The sequence below is a fragment of the Parasteatoda tepidariorum genome, chromosome X1, assembly GCF_043381705.1.
Source record: "Parasteatoda tepidariorum isolate YZ-2023 chromosome X1, CAS_Ptep_4.0, whole genome shotgun sequence".
In the NCBI taxonomy this organism is placed as follows: Eukaryota; Metazoa; Arthropoda; class Arachnida; order Araneae; family Theridiidae; genus Parasteatoda; species Parasteatoda tepidariorum.
In genome coordinates, this window is record NC_092214.1 from 29,927,600 (window position 1) to 29,946,940 (window position 19,341).

Below are 19,341 nucleotides of genomic sequence, written 5' to 3' on the forward strand. Positions count from 1 at the left end.
TTATCTAAATGGGCTTCATGTAGCACAGAGCAGAATCCTCTATCAAGCGTTGTGATCGTGAATTGTAGAATGCAACAACATGCGAATCAATTATCCAACACCAGGATTTGAACCAGGGTAGCATGCTTGTTAAGAGATAGCGATATCCATTTTGAACCACCCTGTGTCTCATCGTTAATTTCATCTTTTATTCAATTTTTCCGTTGAAATTTAGTAGCATAGTTGATTGATAAATCTTAATGTTCAAACCCATGACCTTGTTTTTTTGAACGTGACTCAAAAAACAAGCGAACTATTGGGTTAAATACTTAACTAAAATCGCTTTCGTTAAGGGCTTTTGTGAGAAATTGCATCGTTTCAAAATTTCAGGAATTTTTTTAGAGAACGTGTAGCGCCAGCTGTCAAAATTCGATTGACCTGTGAATTTTGACCTTGAAAAGTATTGACTTTTTTTGCCCATTTTACCCTTAAAAAATCATTAGAAACTGTCTTATGTCACAGTATTTATGTTACGTAATTATTTATAATGAATAGTGTTTTATTTACTCACAATAAACCCTACGCTTCACTCATTCATTTTAACGATAATGAAGAGTGGCTCATTATCTCACAAAGAACCATTCTTCATTCGTTTACTTTAATGATAATTTGTATAGAAAGAAATTTGATAAGAATTAATGATAATTTGTATAGAAGTCTTGAAAAATATTATCCTTCTAAAGTATTAAACGTGCTGCAATTTTTTTTTCTTTAGGAAATTCTTTCTGGTATGTGGAACTCAATTGCCGCTATAAAGACGCGGTTTTCAATTGCTGTTCGCAAAGCTCTACAGAAAAATGTTACAAATTCAAGATCGCTGCCAAAGCAGTATGCTACTACTGCAAATACCGAGAAAGATGGTTTTAGAGACTATAATTCAGCAAAACCATTCAAAGAAATCCCAATCCTGACGAGACTTCCAGTTATAGGAACTGCTGGACACCAATTACCTTGCTTTGGTACTTTCACATACTTATTATTTTTACTAGTTACTTTTTATCTACATTTAACGTGGACACCAACCATAACTTTTGCAAAAATAAATCTTTTCACATTTTATGACTATCTGTAGTGTATATGTAACTGTGAAAGACCAAAATTAGCTAATAAAAACAAAAGTAACAAAATGACTGCCTTTTATTACGTAAATATTGAACTGTAGAATTTTATAATAAATTTAATTTTAGAGACATTAAAAAACGCTATATTATAGAATATTCGAAAAATTAAATAAAAAAAATATATAATTGAAATCAGATCAGTAGTTTCTGAGGTAATTATGAGGTCCATGGTTAAAAATATGGCTTACTAAAAAATAAAATTGAAGTTTGCAGAATCGTATGAGCTGCATGTTACACAACTTTGATTTTGTCACCGCAGCTCCTCCATAGTTTTAATTTTCGGAAAACACTTTACTAACTTATTACTTTAGAAACTAATGCATTGTTATACACACTATGAGCTTCCGAAAAAGACAAATAAATGAAATAAAATAAGAAAGATTTAAAAAAAAATTCTATTTTCCGAAAGGGTTTAGATGATGCTCCTTTACTTTGAATACGAGTTAAATACTTTACACGCGTTGAATATTTTGAATATAAGATTATCTGAAGGGTGATCTATAACATAACTATATTCAATTTAATAACGTGGAGGTACAAGAAAAAGCTTCACATCAATAAACACTACATGGAAAATACGAAAATCAACCCCCCCCCCATGAAGATTTTTCTAAACTAAATAGAGAAAAACAAAAATACAAAAATAGAGAATACCAGATTATGAGAGTAACGCAGAATAAAAGGAATGTTAATATAAAATAAAACGAAGTACTCAAGATTTGAATGAAATTTGATTAAAAAACTGTTGATAAATAGAAATGTTAAAATGATTTTTTTCCATCAAAACTACCACTTTGTTATTAAATTGCTTTCAAACTGTCATTTCTCGAAAGCTACACAATAAAATTCCTTAAGAATTAAAATTTATTTCTTAATATTAATCATGTCAATATTTTATTAACCGTTTGCTAACTGTGCTAAACATTACAATAGCTATTATTTTGATACCAGCTATTAGTGCTCTAGAATGAATTTGTGTTGTTTGTTTTTATATAATAGGGTAAAAAATAAACCTTTATATTGACTGTCTTTTTTTCTTTTACAATTTTTGTTGACTTGGGGCAAAAAATAGACTGTTTTTTTGACCTCATTATGCATTTAAATTGTATCTCGTACATTTAATTACATAACAACCCATATTTTTCTAATTTTTTTTTCAATGATGATTTCTATACAGGGTGAAACAGTTTAAATAAAACATTACTTTACCTTCTCATATTTAACATTATAAATAATTTTAAAAAAAGAATGATATTCATTTAATTCGTCTTAATTAGAAAAAAAGCAGTTTTAAACTTAATGCTATTATTGTAGTATAATGTAGATACTGTGAACAGTGGAGGAAAAAATAGTTATACTTTCTTGTATTAGAGAGGAGACAAAGCTGCCGATTAAATAAATGAGATCCCCCTCCTAAAACCTTATTGAAACTATCGTAAAACTGTTTTTCAAAAAAGTAGATCAGTGTAATTCGCGGCTATTTTGGCCCATTTTTTTGTTGACAATTTTTAATAAAGTTTAGACTAGGTTAAATTGAAATCTTTTTGATAATCTTTTCAGATTTAAGTTTCTTTCTGATTGGAAATAACGCGACTGAAGCCAATATATGTGCTGAGGTGAAAATGACATTCCCTCCCAAAACCTTTTTGAAACTATCGTAAAACTGTTTTTCAAAAAATTAGATCAGTGTAATTCGCGGCTATTTTGGCCCATTTTTCTTTTTCTTTTTTTGGCAATTTTCAATAAAGTTTAGACTAGGTTAAACTGAAATCTTTTTGATAATCTTCTCAGATTTAAGTTTATTTCTGATTGGAAATAACTCGACTGAAGCCAATATATGTGCTGAGGGGAAAATGACATTTTGGCTGGAATGAGTAATAGTTATAACTGCTGATAATAAAAAGAGAAAAAAATATGGCCTAAAAGACGCTGTTCTTTTATAAATAAAATAGTGTTAGTTTTAAATTTATTTTATTAATATTTGCTTAAATTAGCTAAAAATTCAGCATGTAGTGGTTTGTTTATTATTTGTTCAATCACTAGAGATTGTAATAATTTTTCACAGTGACATTTGTAATAATTGTGTGGCATAATTTGCAATAAAATTTCTAATTGTTATTTGCTTCTGTGAAAATGGTATCAGATACAATAAAAATAAATAAATACATAATTAAAAGACATTTTCATTAGATTAAAAAAAATATCTTTAAATCAATAACAACTTTTATTATTATATTTTAAATAGGATTAAGTTCTAATTGTTGTCACTTATACTCAAATAGAAATAATATTAGTGCTCTAACAATATGATCATTAAAATAAAATTTTAAATTTTGATGCAACAAGTGCTTAAAATCACGTAAACAAGATTTTTTTTTATTCAAATTGCTTTTTGAAAGTATTAGTGGTCCTTTTGAGAATAGGTTTTTTGTTTCCAAGATTTGAAATAATTTTTCTAAAGCAAAGAACTTGTTCTCAAAATTTAAAAAAAAAAAAAAAAAAAAAAAAAAAGAACAAAAAAGCAAAATATCAATATGCTAATATGAAGATAAAATGAATGTGTAGAAAAACCACGGTTTTTTTAAAAAAGCATTTGTGCTCCTTTTTTTTCAGTATTTGAAAAGTTATTCAATCATTACATTGTTTTGGATCATAAAAAAAAATGTTCAAATATTAAAAAATTTCCATTGTTTGTAATGACTTTTCAATAAATATTTCTCTATATCTATAAGGATATTTTAATGAATATTTTTCATAATCTTTCATGAATTTTCAATGAATTTTTCAATGATTATTTCTCGCAATCTTTTATTAGTTTTCAATCAATACAGTGGCATGCAGAAGTCTCCGGCCAGTTTATTTTTCATAACTTCTTACAGCCTGTGGCTGTTTATTCACGTAACTTTAAAAGGATACGTAACTATAATCTGTTCTGAAAACATGAAGTTGTTTTGTAAAACAAATAATTTTCTTTTTGTTTTTTCATTGTAATCAAAGTAAAAACAAACAAACAATATACTAGCCGAAGACATTTACAAGCTCATATATATCTCCTAATCAATGAATACTTCGCAATTTTTTATTTTTTTTAAATTTCTTTTTTATGATTTGAAACAACATTGTGATGCTATAACTTTTTGGATATTAACAATTCGATACTTAAAACTTTTTCACATTCACAAAACTGTGCCGTTGATACTTTGCGCCATTTTCGTAATTAGCATAGAGACTGGCAAATAAAACTATCAATTAACAATGGACAAAAATATCAATCATAAATAACTATTGCAAACTCGCAACAGTTATGAAACTAGCATATTCTTTACTAAAAAGCTTAACTTAACATGACATCAGAGCCTCCAAAGTCATGTTAAGCCTATTATGTTAAGCCTAAAGCTATATCATGTTAAGCCTAAAAGAACCTATTAGTTTTTCATCACAGTATATTTTATGGTAAAAGTATTTGCAGTAAATAAATAAACCAAAGATATGTGTTTTTAAATAGGTACATATGATTTGGAATTGCAATTCAATGAAGGGAAGAGATTTGTTGGTGACATATTTCGAGAAAAGTTTGGATCAAGGGATATTGTTGTTTCCTTTAGTCGTGAAGATCTCGAAACCTTATATAAATATGATGAAAAATATGGCAGAAAACTTAACTTTCCAATTGATGAAGATGCCTTGCAGATTTTTAAAAAAGAAGATGTGCAAATGTAAGTAAAGTTATGTGTTTGTATTGTGTTTTAACACAATTATAAAGTACTGGTGAATGGATATGTTTTTATATTTAACAATACGTTAGACATTAATGATATATGGTTTTAAACCTAGGGATGTTAGGCTTAGATTTCAATGTAAAGTATTTGTGCTTTAGGTAAAACATTACACGTTATTTTTTACTACTACAAAATTAAAAGAATATGAAAAACCCCTTTTAAAAATCGTTCTGAATGAACTTTTAAAGCAATTTTTTTATTTGAACTTTCAACAAGTTCTTTACTCTCTTAAAAAAGCTTTTAAAATGAGCAAAAGTATTTTTTTTGTAGGAATAAAATTTATAATCGTTAAACTTGGAAATAAGACGCTCTCGAAAGGGAATTTTTCTTCCTTTTTATTACCATAGAATATGTGTTGTTATTACTAAGAAATGGATTTCTTACTTTTCAATATTACTTTTATAAAAAGTTTATTATATTGTTATGCAAGAAAAGTTACATTTTATTTCAAATGTTTATATATTAATGCTTTTTTTAAATATACGTGGATACAAATTTTTTATGGATATTTTAAATTGTGATGCATCGATATTTGCTTACATCTTTCAGTTGCTCATAAAGAATTAGACTGATTCAAAAGGTGTGAAATTTTGCATGTTGGCATACAAACTTTACACGTTTATTAAAATTAGCTACAATTTAAATTTATCGTCATAATTTTATTTTAAGCAGAAAAATTGAGTAAAACCTATTCAATTTGATTTTTATTTTATTTTATTTTATTTTATTTTATTTTATTTTATTTTATTTTATTTTATTTTATTTTATTTTATTTTATTTTATTTTATTTTATTTTATTTTANAGAATTAGACTGATTCAAAAGGTGTGAAATTTTGCATGTTGGCATACAAACTTTACACGTTTATTAAAATTAGCTACAATTTAATTTTATCGTTATAATTTTATTTTAAACAGAAAAATTGAGTAAAATCTACTCAATTTGATTTTTATTTTATTTTATTTTATTTATTTATTTATTTACTTATTTTTTGATTTTTCAAAAATGTGCTGTGACACTTTATTCGTGCATTTTGAACAAACTATTTCTCTTGATTTTTCAAAAATATTCAGACATCCTCAAATAGAAAAACTCGTCGCACATAATATGTCGTGGAGATAATTCGTCACGATGACAATTCGTCGTGTCCACAATTCGACTAGGTGACAATTTGTAGTAAGGCACAATTAGTTGCTGTGACAATCTGTCGAAAGGCACAGTTAGTCGCTGTAACATTTTGTCGTAAGGCGCAATTCGTAGCGGCGACAATTTATCATGGACATAACTCGTCGCAATGACAATCTGGGAAATATGGCCCCTAAATTTACTCGGGAGAGCAGTCCAAAATTTGAACCCCTTAATGTTAATCTTACTTTTGCGTATTTCACTACATCTAGAGAATTTTTTAAGCGAATCGAAAGATTTTTGCATAAAATTGTGAAATTCTCTTTTAACAAACATAGTTCTATGCAAAAACGATTTATTAATATTTTTTATTATTTTTTATTACTTTGTTGAATAATAGCCGAAAATTTTGAACTGGCAGGCATAAAAATTTTTACAGCTTCTCAAAGAATGTAAATTTATTTTTCGAAATGCTAAATTTGAACAAAATCGGTTGAATGGTTAGCTCCTGAGAAATCGAACACACGATTTCGTTAAAATTTCATATTAAAGCGTCTAAATTTTTACATGAAGAGTAAGAATATTATTCACACAAAAAAAAAGAAAAAAAAAAGATTTTTTAAGGAATTTTGAATATTTATATATATTTAATTTTTATTAATAAACTTTGGACTATATAATTGTATTATGAAGCACAAACCAGGGTTATTGAAATATTATTATTCATAAGTTCACAAAGAAAAACATTCGAAGGAAAATTTTGCAATTTAATTGCAGAATAGTCAAAAATCCTTAAATTAAAACAGCAAAATGGCTGCAAAAACAGTAAACGTGTGACAAAAATTATTTATTTCCTCATTTCTATCCATTTAAGCTTGACAATAATGTTATAACTGGTGTATATTCAAAAATATTGTTTCAAATATTGCAAGAATAGTATTATTTTGACAATTTAAGAAATCTTGTTTTAAAGTACTTTTTCAATGAAAAATAAGCATAATATTAGAAACATTTTCTTAAATATACGAAAAAAATACATTCCGCATTATGTTCGCTTATTGAATTTTACGTCGTTTAAAAGGAAAAAGTTTCAAGAAGAATGATTTTTTTTAATTTTTTTGAAAAAGAATTTAAGAAAAATTGAAGTCACCTGAAATTGCATACTTAAAAGGACATTTTATATAAAACGAACAAACAGAAAGTGATTAAAAAGTAATTAAATACCATATCAATAACATCCAAACGGTTTTTTTCAATTTTATTTAGTTGAATAATGGCTCAGGAGAAGTTGTTATTATTGTAAGCATCCAATTATGATTATTTTGCGCTAGTCGACATTTTAGTCCACAGTCTAAACTTTGTGAGCTTCATTATTGCTCAAAATACTATACAAAGAAAAAAAAACTATAAGTAACTAAAGCAACATAGTCGTATAAAACGACAATACACTAGGAAAAAAAAACTTAGGCAATTGGAAAAATAATAATTTTGTGGATTAGTGTAATTTCAATTATTATCAAAGTTTTCAAAAATTTTTATTGCTAAATTATCGTCGTTTGAATCCAATAAATCCAAATTTCGAAATTTTGTTACAGTTACGTAAATTGGCTCAAATGTGAAATTGTTAATTGTCAAAAACTTTTTAGATCGTTGGGCTTTGAAGATTTGACTGTATTTTATTTAGGATTGAAAAAGAATGGTATCGTTTGAGAGATTTTGCTAGGCAGTCGATGTTAACTCCTAACGGTGCAAAGACCTTCTTAAACAGCATTCACGCTGTTTCAGTAGATTTCATCAAAAGAATGGATACATTTTATGGCGAAACCCAAGAAACTCAAGACTTGATGAAAGAAATGTATAGATGGGCTCTAGAATGTAAGTACATTTCAAAATGAATATAATTTGTGGAGAAAAAAGACTTTTACTGAATGATATAATATTTTTACACTGAGAAAAAAAGTATGGTCAAAATTAACAGAATATGGTAAAATTTACAGTATTTCTGGCTCTATAGGAACACCAAAAAGCTTAGTAATTTTTATTAAAAACTTTGGTAAAATTAATAATAAAATAGTGTTTTATAATATGTGATAAAATTTTGCAAGTTCGGTAAAATTTGGTAATTTTATCATGTTAACTTACAGCATGGCATAAAAACCATTTATTTTGTAGTATTTATCTTTTAGTTTCGAATTTTTTACTAATATTGTGGTAATAAGAACTATTATTTTGAAAACCAGAATTTCCGTTAAACCGTTACCGAGTGAATGAAAGAAAAGTGAAGGAAAGAATTGCTAAGTGAATAGTTTAAGCAACGTATAGTTTGGTTTTATTAACCAAAATTATGTTTTTTTCCCTTTTGATTTATTAAAAATGCCATTACCATACAGTGCGGTAGTATTACCAGTATTTTTCCTCCGTATATCAATATCTTAATTTATTAAACATAAAACTAGACAAAAGGGGAGACCTAAAAGTTTCCGTTCAAAAACAGTGGAATCCATATTTGGTATGTCACTCGCGCAAAACTACAGTGAGCTTTTAGGCAATTACCTCATATTTTAATTAGCTTGAAAATACCAGTTGGGTAGAAAATTTTGCTGGTTGAAGAAATACGAAACTGCCTGCTACATTTCTTCAACTGACAAGAATTGTCACCAATTCAAGAACTGTTTGAGATACTGCAGATGAGACCATAGCATGAGGGAGAGATCAAGACTGTAAGGTGGGTACTCAAGTACGACCTTTTCTTAAAGCGTGCAATTTTCTGCCCAACGACATTTTTGATTTGGAGACATGCGTTATCATAAAGTAGAATTACCCCATTTTGTAGTTTTAATGGATCTTTCGTTTCCTTTCCAACGTTTTGCAGCACAATAAATTGGAGATGGAGATACCTGATTCCTTGAAATCAATGAGCAACTGATCCTGTTAATCAAAGAAAAGGGTAATCACTAACTGCTAAAAAGCAGAAGAATATTCCTCTTGGTGTCTTTGTAAGCATTTGACAATAATGTCACCATTTTTAATGCTCCAGCATTTTTCGCACACATTTTGGACATAAGAGATTGGTACACTTATCACATGACTAGATGTTGGTGCTCTAATACTTGCATCAGTGATGCGCTCATTTGCTTAAAGTCTGAAACGTCACCTTCAAACGAAACGTGCACCATCACGCCATATTTAATGATAGTCTCATCATTTAATAACAATTAATTCCAATTAAAACAGATAATTTTTATTATTTAAAACAGCTGATATCATAGTTTATTAACACTGGAATGAGTGATCAAATGTATATTTGACGGATTTTCTGAAAAATTAATAGAATAATGTAAAAAATATTTATAATAAATGAATAACATTTAAAATATATTATCATTAAGACATTGTTTTAAACTACAAAATTTTTTACGCCAAGTGTTGTGTAATCTAAATTGATGTAATTAACAGCTTATAACGACAAAGGCACGGTAAATATATAAATTTAGGCTATTTCATTCAAATATAAAATATTGTATTATTGTAATGATTATTCTTTGTATAATATATTGATGTTACTATATTTTAGTTACATCAATATTTTACAAAAATAGTCAATGCAATCTATATTTTAGAAAATGAAGCTGTATGATGAAAAAATGTTCTGAGTAGATACAAATACAAAACTTGGACAAAAAATCGCAGAAATATAATACAAGTTTAAACGTAGTAGAAGTAAAAACAGTAGATGACAAGAGAAACTTAAACTCCCAACTTCTAAATTGATTTGGATGAAGCCGATTTGGATGAAACCAATACAAGAGACAAAATATTGAAATAGTAAAAAATTGCACTATCCGTTGTTTTTGAAGATTCTTATATACTCCAAAAAATCAGCTTAATATTTAATCATAATATCGGCATGATAACCTAAATACGGTGCTAAATTGAACCCTTTTTCGTTCAAACTGAACCATAATGATGTGCAATCAATGTAAAGAAAGATTATTATTTTTAAAAATGTCGTTTAACATGGCGGGTTATAAAAGCATCAAATGGGAACGATATTATGTCTCAACACGTTTCAAAGTTGATAAGAGTGTTGCCTTTAACTCCAGATTCTAATCTAATGAAACTGCTTCATTTATCCAGCTATCTTTGTTGTTGGACTTAATACCAGAATAGGATGCCTTGATTTACCTCCAAGATCTGATGGCAAAAGAATGTTCGAACTACTAATGAGCCAGTTTGAGTGTATGCAGACTTTGGAAGGTTTTGCCGGCAGCCTACAGTTATGGAAGTCTTTGCCTATAAATACAATGGCACGCTATCAAAGATCTGCAGCTGAATACAATCGGTAAGTTTTTAGTAGTGATGTAATATTTGTTTAAAGTTATTGTAGATTTGAAACTTTTCTCGCATTTTGATATGTTTTTCTTAAAATAAAATAAACAGACATTTGTAAATTCTCAAGTGCTGGCCGGACTGTGTGTATTGGGCAGGGCGCTGAACTCACATCAGAAAGGTCCTGTGTTGGAAACCCAGACTAGGCATGGATGTTCTTTCATTCTTTGTATTATCTTCCTTACAGTCGAAGCAACGTTACCCCATCTAAAATGGTGTCCCTGAAAGAGGACCACCAAATCTGCTCTACTGATACCTGAATGAAAAGTGTCAATCGAGCAGGCATAGGAAAAAAATTAATTTCTCAAGTTTTACTGAAATGATAAATAATTTTCTTTATTAGAAAATGCTTGCAATCGTTGCCGCTATTGTCCAGCTGAAATCTTGAAAACATTTCTCAATTTCGAATTAAACTGAAATTATGAAGATTTTTTTTTCCAATTTTGATTTGTTTAAAAAGCTTGAATCCATGAAACTTTGGCAAAGTTCTGCCTTTTTACAAGTTGAAAAAATATCAAATATAGTAACTCTATAGTACGGGCTACAATGCTCTTTTTTCAATGCTGCTTTCGGATAAAATTTCCTTTTTCTCTTGTTTAGAAAGTTTACAATCTCAGCAACAAAAAAAAGTTGATATTGTCAACCATATGACTACTTTTAATAATAGTTACGTTAATTATGTTTCATGTTGCTGAAAACTCTTAACTATCGAAATCGTAGTTCATTGTAATTAACTAAATTACGTCTGAACTCTTTAACTGACCAGCTATTTATTAAGCTAAGTTCAGAAAGGATCTCATATAGGTAATAATATTAAATAGTTTTTTTAAAATCTAATATTCGATTTTGTCCATGCTGCAATTAAATGGATTTGCGAAAAACACTTCACACTGCTTTAGTGTTATTTAATAGTTATGTTATAAAATAAAACTCGAAATGAAAACTGCATTAAGACTACCCTGAACAACAATGTTTTCTTTCTAATGGATTTAAGAGGTTTCAAAGAAGGGTCAAAAGTTTTACTTCTCTAATATTATTTTTACTTTTCGCTAAGTCTTTGAAACTAACTGCATGAATCAAAAAATTTATGTATGCAACTACAAAACTCGTTTACCCATTTATCGATTGGTTACGAATCAAAATTTACATCAAAAAGATCAGGACCGGCTTATGCATGTCGCGGCCCCTAGGCAATGCTCGTCTCGCCACCCCCCTACCGTCTTCTAACTTCCTAATATATTTTTTCGCTAACACAACACTTTATTCATAATTACGCTGTTTTTTACTACATAGGTATGTTATCACATTATTCAATAAAAATATTGAATCAAACGAAAAGAATATAAGTAATTAATATATGCATTTAAAAAAATTCATACAATAAGCTTAAATATTAACTCTTCTAACTTTTTTTGTTACAAAATTGTTCAAGACATCCTGAAAGTTAACCTTTTCCAATACATCACTGTTTATAATTACTGTTTAAGAAACATAGTCAATTTTTTCTCTGTAGCACAGGGCCCCTGAACGTGACGGGGACCCTAGGCAGTTGCCTACAGTGCCTAATGGATAAAACGGCCCTGAAAAAGATTCTAACCAGACAGGATTTTTGTTGTTATACATTTATAAATGTTGTTAAATATGATTGTATTTAATGCTGATTATATGTAACTGTGAATAGCTTAGCCATAAAGCATTTTGATGGTGCTTTGTCTGATCTGGCTAAGACGTATGTAAAACAACATGCTGATAAAAGTGAACTACAACCGACTTTTCTCATGAACTGGTTGAAAGAAGGATTGGACACCAAGACTGCTATGCTTGTTTTTCTAGATATTCTACTAACAGGCGTTCAAACGGTATGTTTGCTTACTTACTTTCAAAAATATCTGCATACGAATATTGTAGTTAGTGTAGTAGTGTTAATTTACATATGAACACTCTTGAATTCTGTATAAATCTATTTTGCTAGAAAGTTGCAACCAAAATATTTTGCACTTACCTTCCTTTAAGAACGCTTTCACGGGCTATCCTCACGGGGAATCGCTTTCACGGGAAATTAATGTAAATATGGAAGAATAATAAAAGAGAAGAGAAAAGAAGAATAAAAGAGAAGAGATAAGAAGAATAAAATAAAAAATAAAAAACAAGAACCTCTGTTGAATTATTTAAGTTCTTGTTTAAACGCATCGATTCAAGTTTATCGTAAACAGAGTTACGGAAAAATACGAAAAAAGCGAGCCAACCTGAATGACTTTTGATCTAATTATAGGATCTAGGACACAAGCTTAATGGTACGAGGGGGTGACCAGATATGCTTATTAATTAGAGCAAATGATATTTTAAGTTAAGAAATCAGACACTAAAATGTATTTTTTCTAAATAAACATGTATTTTTTTTTACGGTTTTTTCTTGAGTCTCAAAATATAGGGGGTGGCGGCAATCAGGGAAATATGGTTCCAATTGTTTGATCAGGAAAACAGTCCAAAGTTTGGATCCCTTTATGTTAATTTCTCCTTTTGTGTGTATCCCCACATCTCGAGATTTTTTAAACCAATTGAAACATTTTTCAATTTGCCAAAGAAGTTCTCAAAATATGGTGAAATACGCATAAAGTGAAAATTTCATTAAGGGGTCAAAATTTTAGACCGTTTTCCTGACCAAACTATTGGTACCATACTCCCCGGATTGCGGCTATCCCTTATATTCTGAGTGTCAGTAACCCAAATCCGTCAGGAAAATGTTATGTTTATTAAGAGAAAATACGTTTTTGTGTCGGATTTCGTAATTTGAAACATCGTCTGCACTAATTGATTAGCATATTTGAAGTCACCTTCTCGAACTATCAAGATTGAGTTCTAGTACATGAAGATCTGTTCATTAGATCAAAAGTTATTCAGGGTGGTCCGTTTTTTTCGCACTGCACATGCTTTTACGGCCCCTAATGTGCATACTCTTTATACTTCATTTTTGATAAGGATTCTAAAAATTTATAATAAAGATGGTTATCCCAGAGCACCCTGTATATTACTTATGATAACGTATTTAATATCTTCACTAATTCCATCCGATATCATGAATTTTCCTTTAAAAATTTAGCGCTACTAAAATATGTGTGTGAAATAAATATATGCCACTTTTAATATGTTTATCTTTTATATAAGTGTTTCAAAAAATTTCATTTCAGACATCTCACGCTGCGGGATTTTTGCTTTACCATTTGGCAAAGAATCCAAAGAAACAAGAACTGATGTTTGAAGAGCTACGAGAAATACTACAACCCTCAAATGATGGCAGCATTTCCTACGAAACTTATGACAAGTTAAAGTACTCGAAGGCTTGCTTGAAGGAATCGCTTAGGTAGCAAAAATTTTAGATTTTATTTCTCTGTCATTACTATTTTCGTTCAGCCTTATTTTTTAAGTGTATATGCATGCATAATTGAAAAGGCATGGGTCATTTTCATAAAAAAGTCACATTTATTATCTAAACAAACATAAAAGTGTAGTCGGCACTCGATATAACGACCTGTTTCGCCTAAACGAAATCGGATGTAATAACATGAGATCACTATACAATTAGAGTTCACAAAATATCGTAAATATATCATAACCCATAAATATTGGAGATTAGTTTCGAAATAGCCATCCAACTTTTTTTTAAAAAAGGAATTAGGAAAATGACAAAATAGCTGCTAATTACGTAACTTGTTTTACGTCGGAATGAATTTGAAAATCATATTTGAATAAACTGTTTCGGACGTTCAAATGAGCTGCAAAACATCGCCCTTATATGGAAAGAAATCGGGAATTTATTGTGAAAAAGTCGTTATAGTGAAAAGATCATCTAAATGATAGATCATACTAAAGTGTGTAGACTATTTTTTCACTTTTCGTTTAGTATGTTAAGAAATTATAAACAAAAAGCATGATTTTTTCTTGAGATTTATTTGAAATGTAAAGCTTTAACGTGTGCAGTGAATTCGTTTCTACTGAAAGAAAAGAAAAGTATCATTATTATTGAAAAACGAAGTGTTGAAAAAAATCTTAAGTTACTTTTTATTTTACCGTTTCCTTTTTTGCCTCATTTTAATAACATTATAAAAATATTTACAGCAACTTCTAGCTTCATAACTTCAATTTTAAATTGTAAAAATCTTCGCAATCTGTTACCGATTTCTACACGACGTAAAGTAATTTTAAAACAATCATAAATGAATATGCCGTTTTTCACTATCCCTAGCAAGGTGAAAGTGGATCTGAAAAAAAAAATATTTCACGACATATTCCCATAAATATAATCAAACGTGTAAAACATGTAAAGTTCATTTCCCATAAATATAATTAAACACAAAGGAACTTTTTCGAAAAAAAAATTTTTTTTGCTAATATTTTTCAGTTTTATAAAATGAATACAAAATTTGATGTTTTTAGTAATTTTTGCATATATATAATTCAAGATTGACCCCAGTTGTTGGCGGAATAATTCGAGCTTGCAGCAAAAATCTGGTCATTTCCGGCTATCAAGTACCCGCAGGGGTAAGTTTATGCCTCAATGATATGCATTTACATTTGAAGCTTCCTTTCAGATGAAAAAAATATACTACTGTGCGTAAATCATTTAGATCTGAAATATAACTTAATTCACCTTCGTAATTTCATCTATGGGTCTTAAGTGCTTTGCATGAAAAAACGAATTTATATTATAGAACTTCTAGTATATCTTTATAATCCTAATATGACTCTTAATTATTTAGGACCGCCTAAATAAATTTAATTAGCTTAAAACATAATTCGTTATAGTGGAACAAAAAAATTTGGAACCATGTCGATCTTAATCAAAAAGCTATTCTTATACTGAGAAAAATTCGCTCTAAAATTCTTCAGCCAAAAAAAATAAAATACAATACTATAAATATGGATAATCACAATGAAGTGGACTCTCTATCATCAGGCTAACGGGTCAACTGGGAGGGCGCTAATAAAATCTCTTCTGGTTGCCTTAAAACAAAATTCGTTTAAGTGGTACGAAAACATTTGGAAAATGTCGATCTTAGAAAACTGCTGTCTTTCGCTTGGAGAAATTTTTGAAATAAAATTCGTTGAAGAGTAAATAATGAGCTTCACGAAACAATGAAATAAACTACATTTTGTTATATTACAAAAAGTCGTAACAATAATAATGAAAAATTTATGTTACTCTTTTTTCTTTTGTCTGAATAAAATTATTAATAACCTATTGAATAATAATTTTCTATTTTTTCTTTTAATTTTCATCAAAATTTGATTATCCGGGATAGTTACTTATTTGGAGATTTCCCAACATGATCAGAAGTTTACTGAAATATGTAAATTATTAGCCCAAAAAGATCAAAATATAGGAATTTTATAAGCTATTTAATTCTGGTGAATAGCTGAATTATTCGATCATTCTAATAAAATTATTTTTTTTAGACATTGATCGCCTTGGGATTTCAACCAATGAGTTTAAATGAAGAAGAATTTGATGATCCTGAAGAATTTATACCAGAGAGGTTCCTGGTAACATCACAGCAGGCCTCCCAATTTTCTCTTCTACCATTTGGAGGAATAGGACCAAGAACATGTGTGGGTCGAAGAATTGCTCAGCAAGAAGTCATTTGCCTTGTCACTGAGGTACTGTTGACTATGAATTCGATAAAATTATTCTATACTCACAAAGGGTCTTCCTTAATATTAAGAATACGTATTTGTGAAAATGGTGGCAATAAATATATGGTTGAAACTAAATATTTAAGTGAAAATTAAATAAAAATATTTTCAAACTCTCACTAATCGGTAATGAGGGATAAAATGCTTTAAAATCAACTAAAAATCAGTTTATTTGAAATTGAGATTCAAGTAAAAGGCAAATGGATTCTAGTTCTACTAGACAAATAATTTGGTAATTGATTATTTTTTTCTCTTCAACAATCATTATAGTTGAGAAATTATGATGATTAAAACTAATAATACGTCGTCATAGTTCAGAAATGCTTTATTTTTTACTTCACTTGCGACCTCTAATTAAATTATCTCCACTTCATTTTTACAAGAACTCTATATATGTTAAGAGTGGATAATGCAGAACACTATCTTTATTAAACTCTAGTAAAACGTGATTTTGTTTTACGGTACGACAAAAATGCTACTAGTGCTTTCTAAATTAAGTAGAATATTATTGAAGATTTAGACAAATAAGCATGCGCATTCAGGGTTGCAAGTCTATATTCAAGCGAGAAAAAAGCAAAAACGCTATCCAAATTAGAGTTGAAAGTGGATGTAAAAAAACACTAAAACTTGTTTAATTGCAGTAGGAAATAGGAGTAGAAAGACTATTACTACAGGGTTCCCACTCTTTTAACAAAGCAAAAATTAAGCACTTTTGTTGAAAAAATTAAGTATCTAATATCACCAGTGACAGTTATTTAACTTTGTAAAAAAAAATCAAATGAGAAAATAAAAAGCAATTTTATTATAATGTAAGCACGGATATAATTGTATTAACAGGGCTAGCCAAAGACATACCAGGCAATTTTTGCAAATCTGGGTCCGGTTTTTTTTTAAAAAACATTTTCAGATTGGTAAAGGTTAACATCATTAATAAAACTATTCCATTTTTAATGATTTCATTGTAAAATTAAGCGCAGTGCTTTGTTTTTTAATGTATATTAAATAAGGAAATTCAGCAGAAACATAAATTATTAAGAGTTTTTATATTTAGTTAAGCCAAAAAAATTCTTTTATCTTGATAAAATGCTTAATTTATAAGGGTATATAATGAAAGAATTAATGCTAAAAAGTTCGAATTAAGCATGAAATAGTTTTCTAAACTCTCTCACATGTTAAATTAAGTCTTATTTCAAGTAAAAACAGGCCACACTAATATTTAAGCACCCTGTATTAACAAGCGGTGTTATAGGGAATAAGTATCGCAACTAATGATGTAACACTTTTTCTAAAACTCTAACATTATATTGCAAGATTTCACATTTTCGTATACGTTTATTTTTAGAGTGCAATGGTGATCAATATCATTTTAAACAAAGATAAAAATTTCTTTAACATACCTATGAATAAAAAAGTATAAACTTCGTTACCACTTTTAACTATGAAATTGCAGGAAAAATAAAGTATTCTATTATAGCCCATAAATATAAAATGTTTTCAATAAAAAACTTTTTTTCAGATCCTCAAAAAGTATAGATTAGAATACCACGGAGATGATGTTGATGTCTATGCGCAATTAACCTGTCGTCCAACATCTCCCATTAAGATGACATTCATCAGAAGATAAGAAAGAGGATTATCTCTTAAAAAGATTCTAGTCTTTTTTTTAATTTAATATGTTGCATAAGTACAAATTTTTTTTCAAGGCTCAACACAGCCAAAAACATGTGTACTGAAGTTTTTTTTTAACCTCTTGTGTAATTTGACTGTATCTATAAAAAACTTAGTGCCAGTTTGCTGTGTTTTTTACAAAAAAATAAATATGTAATTTCCTTTTGAGTATTTGATGCATGTATTGATAGTTTAAATTTATGACTCATATTAATGAAATGTTAAGTAAAACTACAGTCCTTCTACTTTGAATAGGATTTAAAGTCCTTTTCCACCCCTATATAGTGACCATTTGACTTGGTCCCGAGGGTGGTCAATTTAGACAGGTTCCACTGTATTTTAAAATGCAACATGAATTTAAGTCTGAACTATTTCATTCTTAAGATTACAATACTGAGTAGCATCTAATAAACACAAAACTACTCATTCAGACATGTTTCAAAAAAGAGTTTAGAATTAGTCAATATTTCTAAAAACCAATAAATTAGTCCCAATTTTTTATTTTCATTTCAAAATGTATCATGTGAACAATACTGGAAAAATACCCATTATTGAAAAAAGAATTTTTTCTGTTGTCATCTTTACTCACTTTCTTTTCTTCTGTGATTCTGAATTATTTTTCATTATGTAAAATTAACAGGCAGCACTGAATTATGCAAAATTTAAATTTTGGTTAAAAACAAAATAATTAATAATAAAACAATAATTGTAATTTTATTAACAAAGTCATATTTCATTAGTTTATTGATATAAACATTTGAGCAATAACAAAGTCTAATTCACATAAACAAAACTGAACAGACAGAACTTTTAATTTGTTTCTTCAATGGGTTCTTCTTCATTTTCAAAATCTGCTTCATCATCAGCTGTGGCTTCTTGATACTGTTGGTATTCTGAAACCAAATCATTCATATTTGACTCTGCTTCAGTAAATTCCATTTCATCCATACCTTCTCCAGTATACCAATGCAAGAAAGCTTTTCTACGGAACATGGCTGGAGAAAAAAAAAGCACAATTATTATTATGGAAAAATTAACAAAGTGTTTCACAAGACTATAAGGGTTGGATAGAATGATTAATGAAAAGAGGTTAAAGCTTTGATATTGTGTTAAACAAGCAGAAAAAGAATCAGAATAATTTTACACCTCTATTGATTTTTGAAGTGAAATTTAAAATAAAGGTTATATTTATAAATTTTTATTAAAAAAATAATTCTTACTATATTTTACAAGGCAATCTAAAGTGTTCATACCAAAATGGAACTTATTTTTTAGATTTTATTCTATTTTGAGTACAGGGTTCCCACTCTATAATGAGATTGAAATTCAAGGACTTTCCAGGACTTTTCAAGGACCTCAACAAAATTTTCAAGGACCTTAATCTAAGACCAATTTTAAAAATTATTCTCTTCTATTTTACTAGAAGCAACAATGCTTGTTGTGGCAATAATTAATTTCAAATATAATACCTAAATGCTTTGCCTATATAGAGAGAAGAGAGTATATGTATTATGGACTAAAATTTATATT

At 28.6% G+C, this 19,341-nt stretch overlaps 2 protein-coding genes across 4 annotated transcripts in view; one reads left to right on the top strand and one right to left on the bottom strand.

Moving 5' to 3' along the window:
- Positions 1–17,979, top strand: part of LOC107449551 (probable cytochrome P450 49a1) — a 46,277-nt gene extending 28,298 nt beyond the window's left edge. For all 3 annotated transcript variants that reach the window (XM_043043969.2, XM_071187419.1, XM_071187418.1), the window contains 9 exons: positions 755–998; positions 4,666–4,876; positions 7,748–7,938; positions 10,201–10,405; positions 12,134–12,311; positions 13,641–13,813; positions 14,913–14,991; positions 15,907–16,107; positions 17,660–17,979. In XM_043043969.2, coding sequence (XP_042899903.1) covers positions 770–998; positions 4,666–4,876; positions 7,748–7,938; positions 10,201–10,405; positions 12,134–12,311; positions 13,641–13,813; positions 14,913–14,991; positions 15,907–16,107; positions 17,660–17,767 — 1,575 coding nt within the window. In that variant the 5' untranslated portion in view covers positions 755–769 and the 3' untranslated portion in view covers positions 17,768–17,979. The remainder of the gene's footprint in view (positions 1–754; positions 999–4,665; positions 4,877–7,747; positions 7,939–10,200; positions 10,406–12,133; positions 12,312–13,640; positions 13,814–14,912; positions 14,992–15,906; positions 16,108–17,659) is intronic.
- Positions 17,980–18,499: 520 nt separating this feature from the next.
- Positions 18,500–19,341, bottom strand: part of LOC107449552 (tubulin beta-4B chain) — a 20,718-nt gene continuing 19,876 nt past the window's right edge. Inside the window, exon 8 of the mRNA XM_043043970.2 lies at positions 18,500–18,806. Within this exon, the coding sequence (XP_042899904.1) occupies positions 18,622–18,806 (185 nt within the window). The 3' untranslated portion in view covers positions 18,500–18,621. The remainder of the gene's footprint in view (positions 18,807–19,341) is intronic.